Here is a 16,609-nt window from a genome sequence, read left to right as displayed (position 1 = left end):
TTAGCTATGACAACAGACGGGCTAAAACTGCCACTCAGCTGTATGGGCTCCATTTAAACATATTCACACCAATTAGAATAGATTTCCTGTCGCGCGGCCTGCAGCAAAGTGTTTCACTGTGAGAGAGAGGGAGGCTAGGATAAGGTAACGGCAAATTCTATGCCTGTCAGGTGTGTTTTGTTTGTTTGTTTGTTTGTTTGGGTGTTTGGGTGCAGAAGGCTCTCGTGAATGTATGTGTGTGGTATGCATACTCTTCAGTGTACTAACAGCTGCTTGTTAAATGATACACAATCATGTGTGCACAATCCTGCTGATGGTTTTACGGTAATACGTTTTTACTGAAATTATGCATAACAAAGCTACACTTTTCTAACTACCTGCATGCCCACTATACCAAGACATCAGAGACACAAGATTACACAACCCCAAAGTGAGTTTGGAAACATGACCAACGAAAAAAATAAATCCCTTACCTACTGGGAAGTGACTGCAAAAGAGTGTCGCTATTTTGCAATACTCGCTATTGCTATTTGTTTCAAAAAGCTTCATACCCTGTATATATATAGGCCTATAAGATGTACTGTATATAACGACTCAACGTGACATATTTGTTTACACAATGCTGTACCCCCTCCAAATGTATGTACTTTCTCCATTTTCAACAGTTTTTTTATTACTAGTCCTTACCCGTTCAAAGATATGAGCTCCGAAATGATGTGCAGTGTGTGGGTTATGGGGTGTGCACTGTGCACACAGTATATGAGGGATGGAAAGTAACTTTCTGGTGCTTGCATGATAATATGTAGGAGCATCAATGTAAGAAATACCCGTTTCGTTTAAAGGCTACAGAGATACTGTGTACCCCCCCCCACCCGCCTACACACACACACACACACACACACACACACACACACACACACACACACACACACACACACACACACACACACACACACACACACAGCTGGTTAAACATGTTGCCCCATGCTAGATGCAGAATAGATATGCCTCATGCTAGATGCAGAATAGATAGTAGATACACCATAAAAATGCTAATATACAGCATATGATTTGTGAAAGTGACAAACAGGCTTCACAGTTATGTTAGGTGTGTTCATATGCTAATGGTGATGCGATTTCAGATCAATTGCTCCAGCCACTGAGGAGAAACGCTGTGACAGACACTCACTCAGACAGACAGACAGACAGACAGACAGACAGACAGACAGACATTTGCAAAATTATAGTATAGATATTTTGACATTTGCTTTGGCAATATAAATGTATATTTTCTCTTGCCAATAAAGCTCCTTTGAATTGAATTGAATTGCATAACAGAGTGTGCGTCTTGCCATCACTGAAGCAGCTCAAGGTTGTTTTTTTTAACATGGGATTCCTTAGTTTACTTTTTCTATGGTATACAGTATATATTTAAACAAGTGGAGACATCATCACCATAGTGACCGTGGGAAGGACCGGTCCTATTTACCTTTTAGATACAACCTTATTTCAAAACATTCAACATGAACAAAGCACACGTAAACACACACCTCTGGAACATGTTTCCTCTGAAGTGCTAAAAATGGATCGTGAGGGGTCAGGGTGCTTGACCCCTGAGAGAAGAAGCCCTTCCTTTTAAAAAGGACTATCCTCTATTTTTAAAACGGTAACCTCTCTCAGCTATAAATACAGCTAAATCAATCTTTGCCTCTGACCTTATCCACTCAAAGTTCATTACCTTTATCCAACAAAATGTGATGTTGTTTAAGACACTGCGGGGAGTACTGTGAAAGGGCACATGTTTGTTGTAGCTGGCTAATTTGTTCAGATGTATAATTTAAAAAGAAATTATAAAAACAATAATATAATCCCAAATGTAAGTGTATTTCTATTTTATTTGACCTGAAATGATCCAAATTGCTAATTTGTCATAATGCCTTGAATTTAATTCTAATCTATACTACAAATTTCTTCTACTTCTACTGTAAAAAACATATGTTTCTTTATCAGCGGTTCTCAAACCTTTTCATGTTAAAGACCCCCAAAATGATATGCATTTGGCCACGGACCCCAGAAGCAAATTTTGAGTTAAAATAACTATAGAAGATAGAAAATTGAGAATGTGTCCAAAGGTTTGGTAGAGGTATGTTTAACTAACGGACACACAGACATTTTTTTAATGGTCCTTTCCATTAATCAGGAGGAAAAAAAAAAAAAAAAGAATTACAGACAGGATGTCCGGAACATAAACTGAGCTCCTGTTGCTGCTGCTAGCGAAAACAAGGCGCCATAATGTAAAGGCAAGGGACCCTGAGATTACCTCCTCCGCTCAGGGCAGGGCAGGGCAGGAAACGGGGGTCACAGACCTCCACTGCTCTGCTTCCAGGTGAAACACCCGTCAGCAACCATGAGCTCACCACCACTCTCATCATGTGGAGGAGGGACCAACCAAAATACCATGCCGTAATGTCCAGAATGTGCTCGCTGAGTCAACAGCAATAAATACTGTACATACCACCACCCGTGAGGAAAAGATTTGTCGACAAAATGTAGGCTTTATCTGTATTAAATTTGTATTCACATGTTTTGTTTCCATAAAACACCTTGACTTGACTCTTAACAGGCTACTTGTTGGTGTCCTCATATAAGGGCAAATGGATTGATGACTAATTTGACACACAGCGCTTGGATGAAAAGGAAGCAGGTCTTACCGTGCTGTAGGTTGATTTAAATATGGAACGTTTTGCAAGTTCCATCATGAATACAAAAAAAAAAGAAGAAAAACAATGAAACAAAGAAAATGAAATAATGAAATCAAGAAGGGGATGAGGCTATATTTTTCATTTTATTTCTCAAAAAGTGCAAAAAGTATAAAACACCTCCTGCAGTATATACATACGATTTAAAATACCGACTGTACAATAGTTTATTACCACAAAAATGTATTCATATTCCTGCATAGAGACAAAGGGAAGTTCAAAACCAGTGTTAGGTCAAATATTCTACAGCACCATATATATATATGTATATATATATATATATATACTGTATATCATACACACAAATGTCAATCAACATTTTAAAATCTCAGGGGATTTCTGGTTCAGTAGTGGTGACTGAATAAATGAAAGAAAGGGGGAAAAAAGTTACAGAATTAGAGACAAAAGTATTTTGAGGTCAGGCCTTGTGTCCTCACAGCCACGGCCGGTACAGCGAGGGAGAGGCTAGGCTATGAGTTGTTGTAATTACAGTAGTACACACTGCTGGCGTCAGACAGCACGGACGATATGAGGCTCTCTGGTCCACCCTGCCCCTGCATGCCGGCCTCGTGAGCCCCGTACGACTGTAAGCCCGCCATGTCCGCTCCCCGGGCCGAGGAGGAGGACGAGCTCAAGTACTGCTCAAACTCGCTACGGTCCACCTCGCCCAGCAGGTCCGTGTGGTGGTGCATCTGTTGCTCCACGCCGTCCGACGAGTGGCCCAGAGAGTCCGGGGGAGGGGAGAGCTGTCCTGCCCCACCGTGGCCCGTGGCGTGCCGCTGCTTAGGGGGCCCTCCTCCTCCGCCGCCGGGACTGCAGTGCTGGCTGTAGTACATGGCCAGAGGGTTGGGGCATCCCATGTAGGAAGGGGGCATGGACGCTGCGGCAGACTGGGAAACGGTCTGCTCGAGGGGGGCCGAGGTCAGGTGTCTGTGCAGGAGGTGGTGGTTGGAGTGGTCCTGGGGCTGGGGGTAGTCTGACGCCTGCGAGTGGTACGCGTACGCGGGCATCATGTGGCAGTCGGACTCCTGCGGGTGCGGGGAGAAGAACATGGAGTCTGCGTCCACGGCGTCCAGCGGGGACGTGTCGGGTGTGGGCAGGCTGTAGGGTTCGTACGAGGAGGCGGCGGCCTGGGCGTCGCGGTAGTGGCCGAGCGACTGGTGCGGCGGCAGCTGGAAGCCCGGGTGCTCGTGGTGGTGGTACCCGCCCAGGCCCAGGCTCTCCATGCTGGGCATGCCGGGCGAGGCCTGGTGGTGGTGGTGGTCGGGCACGCCACCATGCACCAGGAAGCCCGAGTCCAGCCTCTTAATCCTCTTCACCTGCTTCCGGCGGCGCGGCCGGTACTTGTAGTTGGGGTGGTCCTGCATGTGCTGGACGCGCAGCCGCTCGGCCTCCTCCACGAAGGGCCGCTTCTCTGTGACGGGAAGGGCCTTCCATGACTTTCCTGCAGAGAACGAGAGCACACAGAGAGGGCATCAGCGATACGCAGCGACGTCATGACACGCAGTCGGTCTGTCGCGTGATGATGTGGTTCAAAAATAGCTCATCACCATTTTAGGGGGGTCTGTGATTTCCAAAATAACATCTCTAGAAGCTTTGGTCGATATTAATAATACCTTTTTATAGAGTAGGCCTGACATACAGAACCTAATTGTCACTGCATAGGGGCCCTTACATGGGACATTTTCACTCATGGTTGTGTTATTTTAGAATAAGAAAAAGTAGCAAGTGTTTTGTCAAATATAAAACTGTAATACTTAAAAAAACAAAAAAACAATTCAATTAAATTTAAAGAGCTTTATTGGCATGAGAAAACATAAGTTTACATTGCCAAAGCAAGTGTCAAAATACTATAATAACAATAAGTTGCAATAAATAACTTTATAACTCACTAGGCCTAGGTTTGCAACTAAAACTAAAATCTATGGGCGCATAATTGAGCATGCTTTAATAATACCAACAATACGGTACAGTATGAGAAATAATTAAATACCACTGAAAAGAAGTCTGAAATCCCTTACCCAACATTTTGCTCAGCTCCGCGTTGTGCAGGTCTGGGTTCTGCTGTGCCAGTCGCTTGCGCTCATCCTTCGCCCACACCATGAAGGCGTTCATGGGCCGTCGGATCCGCGGCTCGCTCTTATTCCCCGGCCCCCGGTTCTGGTTGCTGTTGCCGCCGCCGGACGCACCGCCACAGGGCTCGCTCTTTACCTTGGCGTCTCCGAGGGGGCTCAGGGGGTCCGCCCACTGGTGGCAGTGTCCCATACCAGGCATCATGACTGACATCGCCGTGCACCTTGCCTGATGATGGGTCTGATCGTCGCTGGCGTACCCCGCATCGGGACTGCTCATCTCTCTCTGTCCAGCTGCGGGAATGTGAGAACCAACACTGGCTTCACACACACACTAGCTACACTCACACAGTCAGAGAGAGATCAAGACGCAAAGAAGTAAACTACCGACGACTAACCCTATACGGATAAAAAGAAAATACAAGTCCTTGAGTCAAATTCTTCAGATGTTACAAGTTGTCAGAGTTGAATGGAAAAGCCAAGTGGTCACTTTTCGTGGAAGCTGTGGCCTCAGCAGCAGGACTGAGTCGTACTGTACTGACTCTCCAAAAGGTTGATGCGCTATAAACGCACAGGCGACCAATCACAAAGAGGTGGGAGTGACCCGATGCCACAAAGGTGTAAAAAAGTTTGAGAGCACCCTGCCCCCTTCGAGCCTTGTTTGGAGAGAGAGTCTCCGAGGATACGTGGGGATTTCACATGCTGTGGATGCCAAGACCTCTCAAAGTAACTATCTGTGTGTGCACTGCACTCACATTGTTAATTAGTGCCAAATCAGACAGCCATTTAGATTTAGCATAGGCTACTGTCTTATGAATACTACGACATGGTAGCATAATGTGCTTGAGTAGTTTATTTAACCCTATAGAAAATGTGGAAAGATTGATTGATTGATTGATTGATTGATTGATTGATTGATTGAATACTTTATTAACAGTTTGCAAAAAAAAGGTAGGCTGCAGTGGTACGATTATACAAATGGTGCTAAAAGGATAGCCTAACCATTCCTTTGGTCCGACTCTTAACTTGGTCGTAGGCTAATTATTTGATCAGGTCAAGTGAAACTCTCATTTCTCACGCTGATCAGAGGCAATACACATAAACCCGTGATGACTGTGTATTGGGCAGCATTTAAATCTGGATTAACAGGTTTACGCAGGGAAACAAAGGCATCATTACGCACCATTTCGATACCATTGACTGTGGGTCTACTCTAATGAAACGGCAGAAACGCCGCTCATCAAAGGGCGCTAATTGAGGCTTTACCAGCATGCACATTGTGATACTGAATACAATAAACAGCTGTCAAGAGATCGGTTAAGATAATAAACACAGTAATGCCAACCTCACAGACGTGAGGCCAGTTAGTTAGTTAGTTAGTTGTGAAATGTGATTATTGGTGCGCGTCTGCATGAGGCGAAAGACTGCCTCCTTCGAATCAAATCAGTTAACCTCAGTGGTGGAAAAAGTAGGCTCAAATTGTTCATATAGCCTAGTTAACTTAAGTAAAGGTATCAATTCTGCAATGTGGAAATGCTGATAAGTAAATGTCCGGAATTCAAAATGTAGTTACTTGCATGCCTAGAATTTCATTGTTTTAGGGGCACGGCCAATTGGCCTTTGTTGTTGTCAATTTTGGGAGGGCAAAAAGGCCAAATGCTAAGGCAGGAAGGCCATCAAATGAAACAAGGTTTTTTAGTCCATTGAAATAATTAATTGAATTTAAGCGTTAAGGATGATTTTGAAATGTAGTGAAAATCTCAGCCCTGCACAAATCAAACATACTGCATTGGTCATGGGTCATCAACCCCTGGGCTTGTGATGGACATTTTCCTCAAAATTTGCCACGGACATACAAAAGGAGTGGTCAACAATATTACCATGAATAAAATACTAAATGTATACCAGTCCAGTAGACATGATGGAGAACACATGCTGTGTTTTTAAAGAGGGAGAGTGGTTAGTCATCCCATTGAACTTTAATTCATTTTCTTCAGTAGGAAAGCTGAGACGGAAGGTATAGATGGAGCAATTTATAATCCATTTTCAAAAATTGCTTTAAAAGTCAAATGTATTATTGTTATTATTTCCATGGCCATCTCTGAACCTTTTACTACTTTCTTACCTTCTTCACTTTCAAATGTTTCCAAAGTGATGGCTTTGAACTTTTCAAATCACTAAAGGCAATTAGAGAAGAATTGTCATATTGACATCATCCATATTCATTTGCTTACAAATCCTGTGCTCTTTATTAGAGTGTTGATGTCAAAGGGCATTTGAGAAACGCAGCGAAGATCAGTTCCGGCGGCCGTTGTCATCTGCCGTAGCCATACAAAGCTACGGAAAGTGGTACAGGCAGGAGAAAGTGGCATTAAGGCCACCGTGGCCTCAGGTCATGCCATTTTTTGGAGGGGCACAAGGCCAAACTGAGGGGCAACAACGGCCATGGCCTTCATGGCCTCCCTGAAATTCCTGCCCTGGTTACTTGAGTTAAAGTATAGAAGTAGGCTACCAAAAGTAGAAAGTAGGCTAGGCCTATACTCACAAGTTTTCAAATGTGTATAAAAATGAATTAAAATCTTTTGAAAATAGCAGATCTACAAGCCCATAATGCATGGCCATCCAGACATATTGTGCGCTTATAGATCGGCCAAAATGAGTGGTTAATCTATGTTTCATATAATAATCAAAATCTAAGTACAATATTTGTCTAAAGTGCAGAAAATTGGAAATACACCAGTAAATAAAAAACACCTCAAAGTTGTATAGGGCTACTTAAATGTCCTTTACTTTACACCTCTGGTTCTCCTATTATTTGTATGAGCTCATCAATATAATTTCTTTGTAATTTTGTAAAATTTTAAGACAGAAATGTTAGAGGAGACACTTGACAAATCAGGACCCGATGACCCCTTTGATCTGTAGGCTATCACAGCTCATTAGCACAATACTTAGACCTAGCTATATTTAATTATGTTGAGCAGGCATTTTGCTGAATAAATAATAAATGGGTTGAACAATGTAATAGTAACCACATCAATACAAAGTATTACCATCTCATAATTCTGTTGTTTTTATCCTTAGCTTTTAATGTCCAATTTATGTAGAGTAGGCCTATAGGTTAAACACAGATATCATTAAGAAGCATTTCTCTACTAATTCTGTAGTAAGCTGTTGTTTTAAAATCTATTTTTTGTTATAATGAAATAAATATCCTATATGGACGATTTATTGGAAGCGTGCAAAACGTTATGCTTATAACATCTCCTTTCTGCTCCCTAAAGCACACCTGTACTATAGCATAGCAAGGCCAGCTCTGGGACAGCAAAAGTTGTGGTTCCCAACATGGGGTCCTTAAGGGGGTCCCCAGCGAAATGATTGACAGTTAATTCACGATTCATTATTAGATGTACAAGTAAATACAAGATGTACAATAATGGCTATCATTAAATGGCACTAAAAATACCCTTTTCCACTGACATGGCCCAACACCACACCACTCCTCACCGCCCACTTGTGCCAGGTTTTCCACTACATGGACCTGGGTAGAGTGGCGTGAAAGTGGTACTAAACGTGGTACTAAAAAGTATCCAATCTAGGTAGGTCTGAGTTAGGCCAAACAGGGCCAAACACGAATAATGACTGATCACTCACTGACTTTTCATTTAGACCACCAGGATATAGTTGTAATACGTGATAATAGATTATTTTGTGCTATAAACACTATTATAATCTATTATAGTGTATTATAGTTATCATAATAATACATAAATACTTTATAGTGTATTATAATCACAGTTATAACTTATAATCTATTATAGTGTATTATAATTAGGATAGTTGTAATACAAATTTATATTGTATTATACTTACAGTTAAAAGGGTCAATTTGTTTCTTACCGATAGTGGTACTTGTGCAATGGAAAATGTGGATATTTCTTTTTTCTTTTTTTTTTTATCGTGTAGTGTGGTGCTAAAGCTGCAGTGGAAAGGGGCTAAAGTGGTGGAGTCTTTGGCTGATAGGGGAACCTCTTTTGGTACTATGTGCAAATTTGTCAAATCCTCTCGAATGTTACTATGGTTCTCAAAGTGTGGTCCGGAGACCCCCAGGGGTCCTTGAGGAGGTTCCATGAGTCCCCAGCCAGATTAGTTAATATAGCGTCACAATCAGTTTAACCCTATTGCTTTGGCTATTCAAAAATAGCCGATCTACAAGCTAACACGTGAAAACTTTTGAGACCACTGCTATGTAGAAGCACCAGAGGTACCTCAAGCTGAAGGACCAGTAGAAAACCTCCAAAGAACCATGCGGTGGCTGAACAGCTTCCTTGTATGACGGCTGTGCCATAGCACCTCAACCACCCCACAGAACCACTGAAGGAATACCAGAAGAGTCACCGGAAAGAAACTCGCCTGGGCAGACATAGTTTATGCCTTTTGATTGATTGATTGAGTTATTTATTAGAAGTTTTGGATATGAAAAGGTACAGTTTCATGACAGTACAGTTCACTGATACAATGTCAACTAAAAAGAAAGTCGGGTAAGGCAAGGCTTATTTGTTATTTTCCATTGAGATCCTTAATATCCTTATATAAAACTATGCCTAAACGGTTAAACTTAACCTTATTCCTAACCTTAACCTCAGTAAAACCTAATCTTTTCCTAATCTTCCTAATCTTAACCATAGAAAAATATGCATAATCCTAAAGTTATTTCTAACCTTATTCTCAGTAAAACAAATGCAAGAATAAAAATCTCGGCGAGTTTCTTTCCGGCGACTTTACCGGTTACCCCACTGAAGAAGCAACATTTTTGTGCTAGAGCATTAGGCCAGGAATCAAACTGGTGACTCATTGATCAGAGTATGTATGTTGTGCAGGGGTCATCGCCATGCTGGCTTGTGGTGGACATTTTGTCAAAAAATGTTTTGACACAGACATACAAATTTGAAGACAATAATAACCAGAAACACATAAAGAGATGAATGACCATAACAGGTCTGTAACACTGAGTCAGTGTTTTGGGGGTCCTTGCAAATAAAACATTTGAGAACCACTAGTACTGGTGGACTCCTAATATGCCATAGAGTGTCATAGTAAATAAGTGTCATACATATTCTGAAGAAAACCTGGAGACTGACATTCAGTATTTGGGACTTATGAAGAAAATAAGAAAATTATAATGGTGTTTAAAACAGAAAATCTAGAATTTGCCACAGGCAAAACCAAGTCTTGCCATGGACTCATTTGTCTGTGTATTAACATGTTGATGACCCCTGGGTATGTGCCCTAACCACAGACCAAATACTTTCTAAATTGGGATCCAGAAATGAACATATTTTGAACAAATGGGTGTCCGTGTATGTGTCATATTGTGTGGCAGATTGGGGACAAACAACATTGTATGATGCCGTTTAAACGACATTGGTTCCCAACCCTTTCAGACAACTCATATTTGAACTGGGGACACTGCAAAATAAGCATATTTGAACCACCCACCATGACAAAGCACTTGGAATTGTAGGAGTTGAAGCATTACATTTAGTTTGACTCGGTTCCACAGATAGCAGGGAAAATGCCCATTTCTTGGGTAATATTTGACCATTTTTTTATATTATAGTTTGTTGATTACCGAAAAGTAAAAGTGTTAAAAGTCCTTAATTGTAACTTGAAATGTGCAGATACCCTTTATACAGTTGCACTGGGTGTTGGTTTGTTTACTGTTGAGTGAGAAAACAATGTTGCACATTATACTTTTTACTCCACTACAATTACAGTATATGAAAACTTTAGTTATGGGTTATTTTGTAGTTTTAGATTATTATTTCAAAACTTAGGCCTACATTAACCACTTCAGTCCTATATATAATTCGGCTGTTTGAAAATAGCCAATCTAAAAGCTCACAATGCGTCCCGATGAGACGCATCGTGAGCTTGTGGATCTGATCAAAAGTACTTTTACTTGGTACTTTAAGTATATTTTGATGCCAATACTTTGATCACTCTAACTTGTAACAGAGTATATTTTGCCGTAGTTATACTTTTACTAAAGTAAAATATGTGAGTCCTTCTTCACTGGTTCACTGGTTATCATCACCATGCAGTCAGAGATCAACCTGTCAAGATTAAGATTAAGATTAAGATTCATTTATTTAGTCCCGAGGGAAATTTGTCAACAGGACAAGACAAAATTACAACGAATAGTGCAAAAAACACAGTGCTGACATACAGGTCAAGTGCATACATTACATTACATTACACTAGAGTCACCACACCCCACTAACTGCCTGAGTTTAACAGAGTTACGGATATGGGAATAAATGAGTATTTGTAGATGATAGGGCCTCTTGCATGGTGGTGAGTTTGCATGTTCTCCCCGTGTCTCCTTGGGCATAGGCCCTCACACAAAAACATGCAGTAGTCCTGGTTTCTATACTACCCCTAGCCAGCCGGGTGCTCCCCAATGTCCCCTGGCGCGGCAGGGGGAGAGCGGAAACCAGTACTACAGGTTAGGTAGTCACCGGGTGAGAAAAATGGGTTGCAAAAAACGTGGGATAAAAAACATTTAGGAAAAAAAAAAAGAGTATTTGTATCTATTGAGATGTCTTTTCTTGTTTTTAACTGGGAGTCTGTAGCGTCTACCAGAGGGTAGCAGTTCGTATTCTGAATGAATACAAACCCTGTAATTTGTTTCCCCGCCGAGGCAGAGAGATGGGGAGTGACTCGCAGCAAAGGTCGCCGGGATCAGGATTTGAACCTGCGACACGGGTTGCAGCCTAGGTGCCCGGACTACTGCACCAGCCGTCCGGGCCAACCCTGTCATTTCTTCACCCTGTCCTCCAGTCATCCACCATCACACACCATGGAACACAATGTGATACAACCAGGTATGTCCCGCTGGCCCGGACCCCTTTCTTCTCTGACTGGTCCAAAAGAGCCAACAGAAATATACAGTACATAATTACATAGAATATAATATAATTTCACATCAAGATCTGTTATTTATTCAGCATTTGAGCCACGGACCACCATTTGATGAGATTTAGCCTCTCAGACCCAAAACAGGACTGTGTGGGTCCATTTGGTTTCATTTTACGCTCTCAAGAGTTAAAGGTCCATTTGGTCACCAACTCTCCATCATTTAGCTGGGGACCACCTGGAACCCCCGCAAGGACCAGTGGTGGTCCCTGGACCACTGGTTGAAGATCACTGATATACAGTATAAGACAGATGCTTAGATTGCTTTTGGAACCTTTTGGTGACACCGACAGGGACTCCAGGGCAGACTCTGGGGAGGGAGGGGGTTGGTGGCAGGAGGGTGTTTGGTGGAGAGGTGGGTGGTGGTGGGTGGGGGAGTGTTCAGACCAGTGTGCTGGGACAGGATCTGGCCTATAATACTGTCATCATCTATTTTACCACTGATGACCTGATAGGGTTTTCCCCCCTCCAATCCCAAGAGAGTATAGACAGAGGCGAGCTCTGTGTGCGTGCGTGCGTCGTGTGTGTGTGCGTGCGCGTGCGTGCTTGCTTTTTTGCTTGTGTTGTGTGTGTGCGCGCGTACATCTGCATGAGAACCTGCCGCTGCAAGCGACATGCATGAGCATTTATGCACATGTGCACATCTACTATGTGTGTGTTAATTTAACGCTGACCGTGTAAAAAAATTGTTTAACTGTTGCTGTGCAACATGTACAGTAAGTGAATCAGGGATATCTGTGCGAGCGTGACTTTGCATGCTTCTCTGTGTGTGTGTGTGTGTGTGTGTGTGTGGACATGCATGTGCGTGTGCGGACCTGGGTGTGTGTGTATGTGTGTGTGTGGGAGAGGAAAGAATCCTGGGCTTTTGATGGAAGAAGTCATAAAGTCTGGAGTCGCAGCCACATTTCCTCTACAAGGTGAGGTTCAGAGTCAACTCAGGGGGGGGGGGGGGGGGGGGGGTAGGCTGAAGGGAGGTGACCAGTGGTGTGCAGTAAGTACATTTACTCAAGTATTGTTACTTAAGTACAATTTTGAGATGTTTATTTTTTACTTTACTGGTTTTTCCCATTTTCAATGATTTTACTTCTACTCCACTACATCTCAGAGACAAATATTGTGCTTTTACTCCTCCAATTATTTGAACATTTTAGTTGCTAGTTACTTTGTAGACTTTGATTATTATTAAAAAACATGCATTACGCTTTAGCCGTATTTGCATTTTCCCCATTTGAGAATAGACGATCTACAGGCTCACAATGCGTGCAGATCGGCTATTTTCAAATGTTTTTTATATATTTAGAAACTTGCTTAATGGAACATTCTGCCAATGCATTTCAATGGGAATGGAGTGGTTTCCTGCCATTTGCGGATTTCTGCATTGAAATGCATTGGCAGAATCCGCCCTCATACTATAAAAGTGTGGTGATTTTCTACATCAAAGTATTGATACTTTTACTTGAGTAAAAAAATGGAGTACTCTTTCCACCCCTGGAGGCGACACACCTCATGCCCCCACCCTCCTCCCCTCTCTCTCCACCATGCATCCAACATGTCCCCCGCCCCGTGCCTGGGGAGTCTGGGGCTGGGTGGGGGCCAGGGGCTCTCGACGCCAGCCGCTGGACTCCAGCGTGCTCAGGGAGAGGTCACTCGGCTTGCTTACACAATGGCATTATCTCAGTTCCAGCCCTCGGCTACTGCGGCGGTGAGCACTTCCTGTCCCTCCGCGAGCCTACTTCCTGTCCTTGGCGCGGCAGCACAAACTGTCCGCCTTCCGAGTCCGAGTTCTGACACACATGCTGGAGGGAGAGAGCGCGGCTGGCCGCCAGGCCCCGCCACGCTGTGTAAATGTCTGTGTGGGTGGATTGGCTTTCTTGGGAATTAAGCAGCACAATGCCGCCGCACACACTCTGGCTCTCCCTTTGTGTTGAGTGGCGAGGCGAGCGATGTTGGTTTAAATCACTGGGACGGAAGGTGTATATATGTTAGCGCTCCGCGTCGATTCCCCCGGGGTCACTTGAGCTGTTCATGAGGCCTGGATTTGGGACGGAGCCATGCGAGGGCAAAGGGTTACCCAATTGGCCTATTATTTCAAGTTCAAACGATAAAAGCTAATCACCACATCGCCTGCGAAGGCTAGCATGTCACTGCAATCTATGCTTCTGTGCTGTACTGTACTGTATCTCCCTGTCTTATACATACTGTATACAGTATTATACACTGAGCATTTTTAAGAATGAATGTATAATCAAAACTTGTACTGAGTCATTCATTTATGAAACAGACAGGTGACAGGTTGCATTATAAAATGCTATACTGTATACCTCACTTTTGTGGGGAAAAAGTCATCATGTCTGTATCTAAGATATCTGTGCAGCGTGATCCCATGCTCTAATATCTTATTATAGTGTAGAAAAGGGTACTGTAAAACAACTAATAACTTAAATGTTAATCCTTTGTTGTAGTTGTTATATAGTTTGTGTTATCCTTTTAGATCAAATGTCCTTGCGTTGTTTACATTTCTGTCTAATGAAGTATTCAATCAATCAATCAACGTGACTTATACAAAAAATATACAAAAGAATAGGAGATATATACATTTAGCAATAGGACACAACATATATGTTTTGTAACTCAAAATGAGCAAAATGAAAAATGAAAAGCCATATTTTCTTGGACATGACTGGGAGTCGTGTCAGACATCTGTCGTTATCCGCAGCGATAGAGTGGATGTTTGGACTGTGGATTCGATTATGACTTCCTGCAACACCTGCTATGGAGAACGGAAGGTGTTTTCAGGATGGGGGGGGGGGGGGGGGGGCAGCGAGAGAGGGGATGTCAGGAGGAGAGAAAGAACCTTGTGGAGGTTAAGGAGGGAGCGAGTATAGAACAGATGTTCAGAAAAGAAAGGAATAAAAGTTCAGAGGCTTCCTGCCTGTCATCGACTCTGCAAATAGAAATCACACCTTTTTCTTATAGAGGTATCAGTCTTTGAGCATTAATAGACTCACACGGCGGTGATTGAAAAATTAGATGCCATCATATCATCATACCATCACCTTTCACTTCAGTTCTGAAAAGTCTTAATTAATTCAATGGCATAAAGTTTGTAATTGGTGTATTAGTGTATAGCATATAACTCTGACAATCAAATGATTGTTAACGTTCTCGAGAATCAGTCCATAAGGCAGACAGGAGATATGAAAGATCATCTTCGGGGATGTGAAAGGTTGCATACCGGTATATTGTGTGTTTTCCCTCCCAGTTTCACTGTGTGACGTTTCTTGGTCACATAAATAAATTATCAAGGGAGGAAAAAGTTAAACTGATCAACATTCAGAATCAGAATCAACTTAATTAATTATCACAGGTGTAAGTGGACACACATGCGGACACACATGCACGAGGACGGACGGACAGGGGCGAAAACATAGTCTCGGCCATGCCTTTCGGCCTGGCGGAGACAATAAATGATGGGGGGAGGGGGGAACAATCAAAAAGTGATGAGGATTAAAAATAAAAGGAGACAACAACGTATCTACTATCTACATATTTACACACATCCAACCAAACATTATACGTACTGTACATGAGATTTAGAAATAAGGTGCATGAGCATACCTAGCAGGTGGTATATGTTCATAGACATTAGTGCAAGAAGCTACATGTACCTTCCACTTGCAAGCACGCATTTACACATACACACACACACACGCACACGCAGTCACGCACACACACAAACACATGCACTTGTTGATGTTGTGCCTGTGGTACATGCCTACATGGAGGGTATAGTCTGGCTCCTCCCTCAGGGGATTGCTGGGAACGCTGGCCGGGCCCGGAGCACACACCCCGACCCTGAGGAAAGGGGTGCACGGGGATGTGTGTGTCGCTCAGACAAGCACCAAACACAGAGGAAGCACTTTCCACTCTCTTCTCATTGTTCTGCAGGCGTTGTTAATCTGTCAGGGATCTGCTGGGAATCTGTTGGGAATCTCCTTGGCCATGTTAAACACTGGCCAGCGAAAAAAAAAAAAAAAAAAAGTTTTGTTTTGTGACATGCGTTCTAAAAGTATTCAGTATGTCAGAGTTTAATTTGGACACTCAGAAAGCTCCTTTTTCTCAAAAGACAATATAATTTATTTTATGTATTTAAGAGGTCTGCATGAATCATGTTCAACAATGTACCAGCATCCAGTGGTGAAAAGTAACTACTGTAAGTACATCTGTACTTACAGAGTAGTTCTCCCAAAAAATGACTTATTTTCTATCATTTAGAAATCGTATGAAGCCTTGAATTCATGCATAAAACAATAATTTGATGACCAGCGGATCCAAAGAGTTTCCTATGAGTCTCCTATTGATCGATGACCTGCTCATCAAAGTATTGGCTCAGGAATGCACCAAAAACTACAAAAATCTATGAATTCAAGGCTTCATCAGTTTAGTCACTTTTTAGATGCAGATTGTTATTACAAAACATACATTGACCACTCAAAAACAATGTTATACTTCATATTCAACAAGAGCTGCACTTGTCCAGAGTATTTCTACAGTACATAGTTTTATTGTTGGTTAAAAAAAAACTTTCTTCCGCTGCTAGTACCATCTACAACTGTATGAGTAAATGCCTTTACCAAAACACAAATGTACTGTATGTATTTACACACATCTGCAAATTCATTGAATAACTTTCTTTGTAAATGCATTGCCATATCATATTTTCTGAATCGGTGTGCTTGAACTGTCCAAACATTAATGAAGATTGTTGCCAACATTCTAATCCTCTGCTGCACCGTCCTA

General features: G+C 42.4%; 1 protein-coding gene across 1 annotated transcript; it reads right to left on the bottom strand.

Moving 5' to 3' along the window:
* Positions 1-3,229: 3,229 nt before the first annotated feature.
* LOC308307148 (transcription factor Sox-17-alpha-like) lies at positions 3,230-5,111 on the bottom strand (the record flags this gene model as incomplete). Its single annotated transcript, XM_080752311.1, has 2 exons — positions 3,230-4,203; positions 4,781-5,111. The coding sequence occupies 2 exons, from the start codon at positions 5,109-5,111 to the stop codon at positions 3,230-3,232; spliced, it is 1,305 nt and encodes a 434-aa protein (XP_080608437.1).
* Between the last annotated feature and the right edge of the window lie 11,498 nt (positions 5,112-16,609).

Source organism: Nannobrachium achirus (genome assembly GCF_963921795.1).
Source record: "Nannobrachium achirus genome assembly, chromosome: 21".
Classification (NCBI taxonomy): Eukaryota; Metazoa; Chordata; class Actinopteri; order Myctophiformes; family Myctophidae; genus Nannobrachium; species Nannobrachium achirus.
This window is presented reverse-complemented; position numbering and strand designations above follow the sequence as displayed.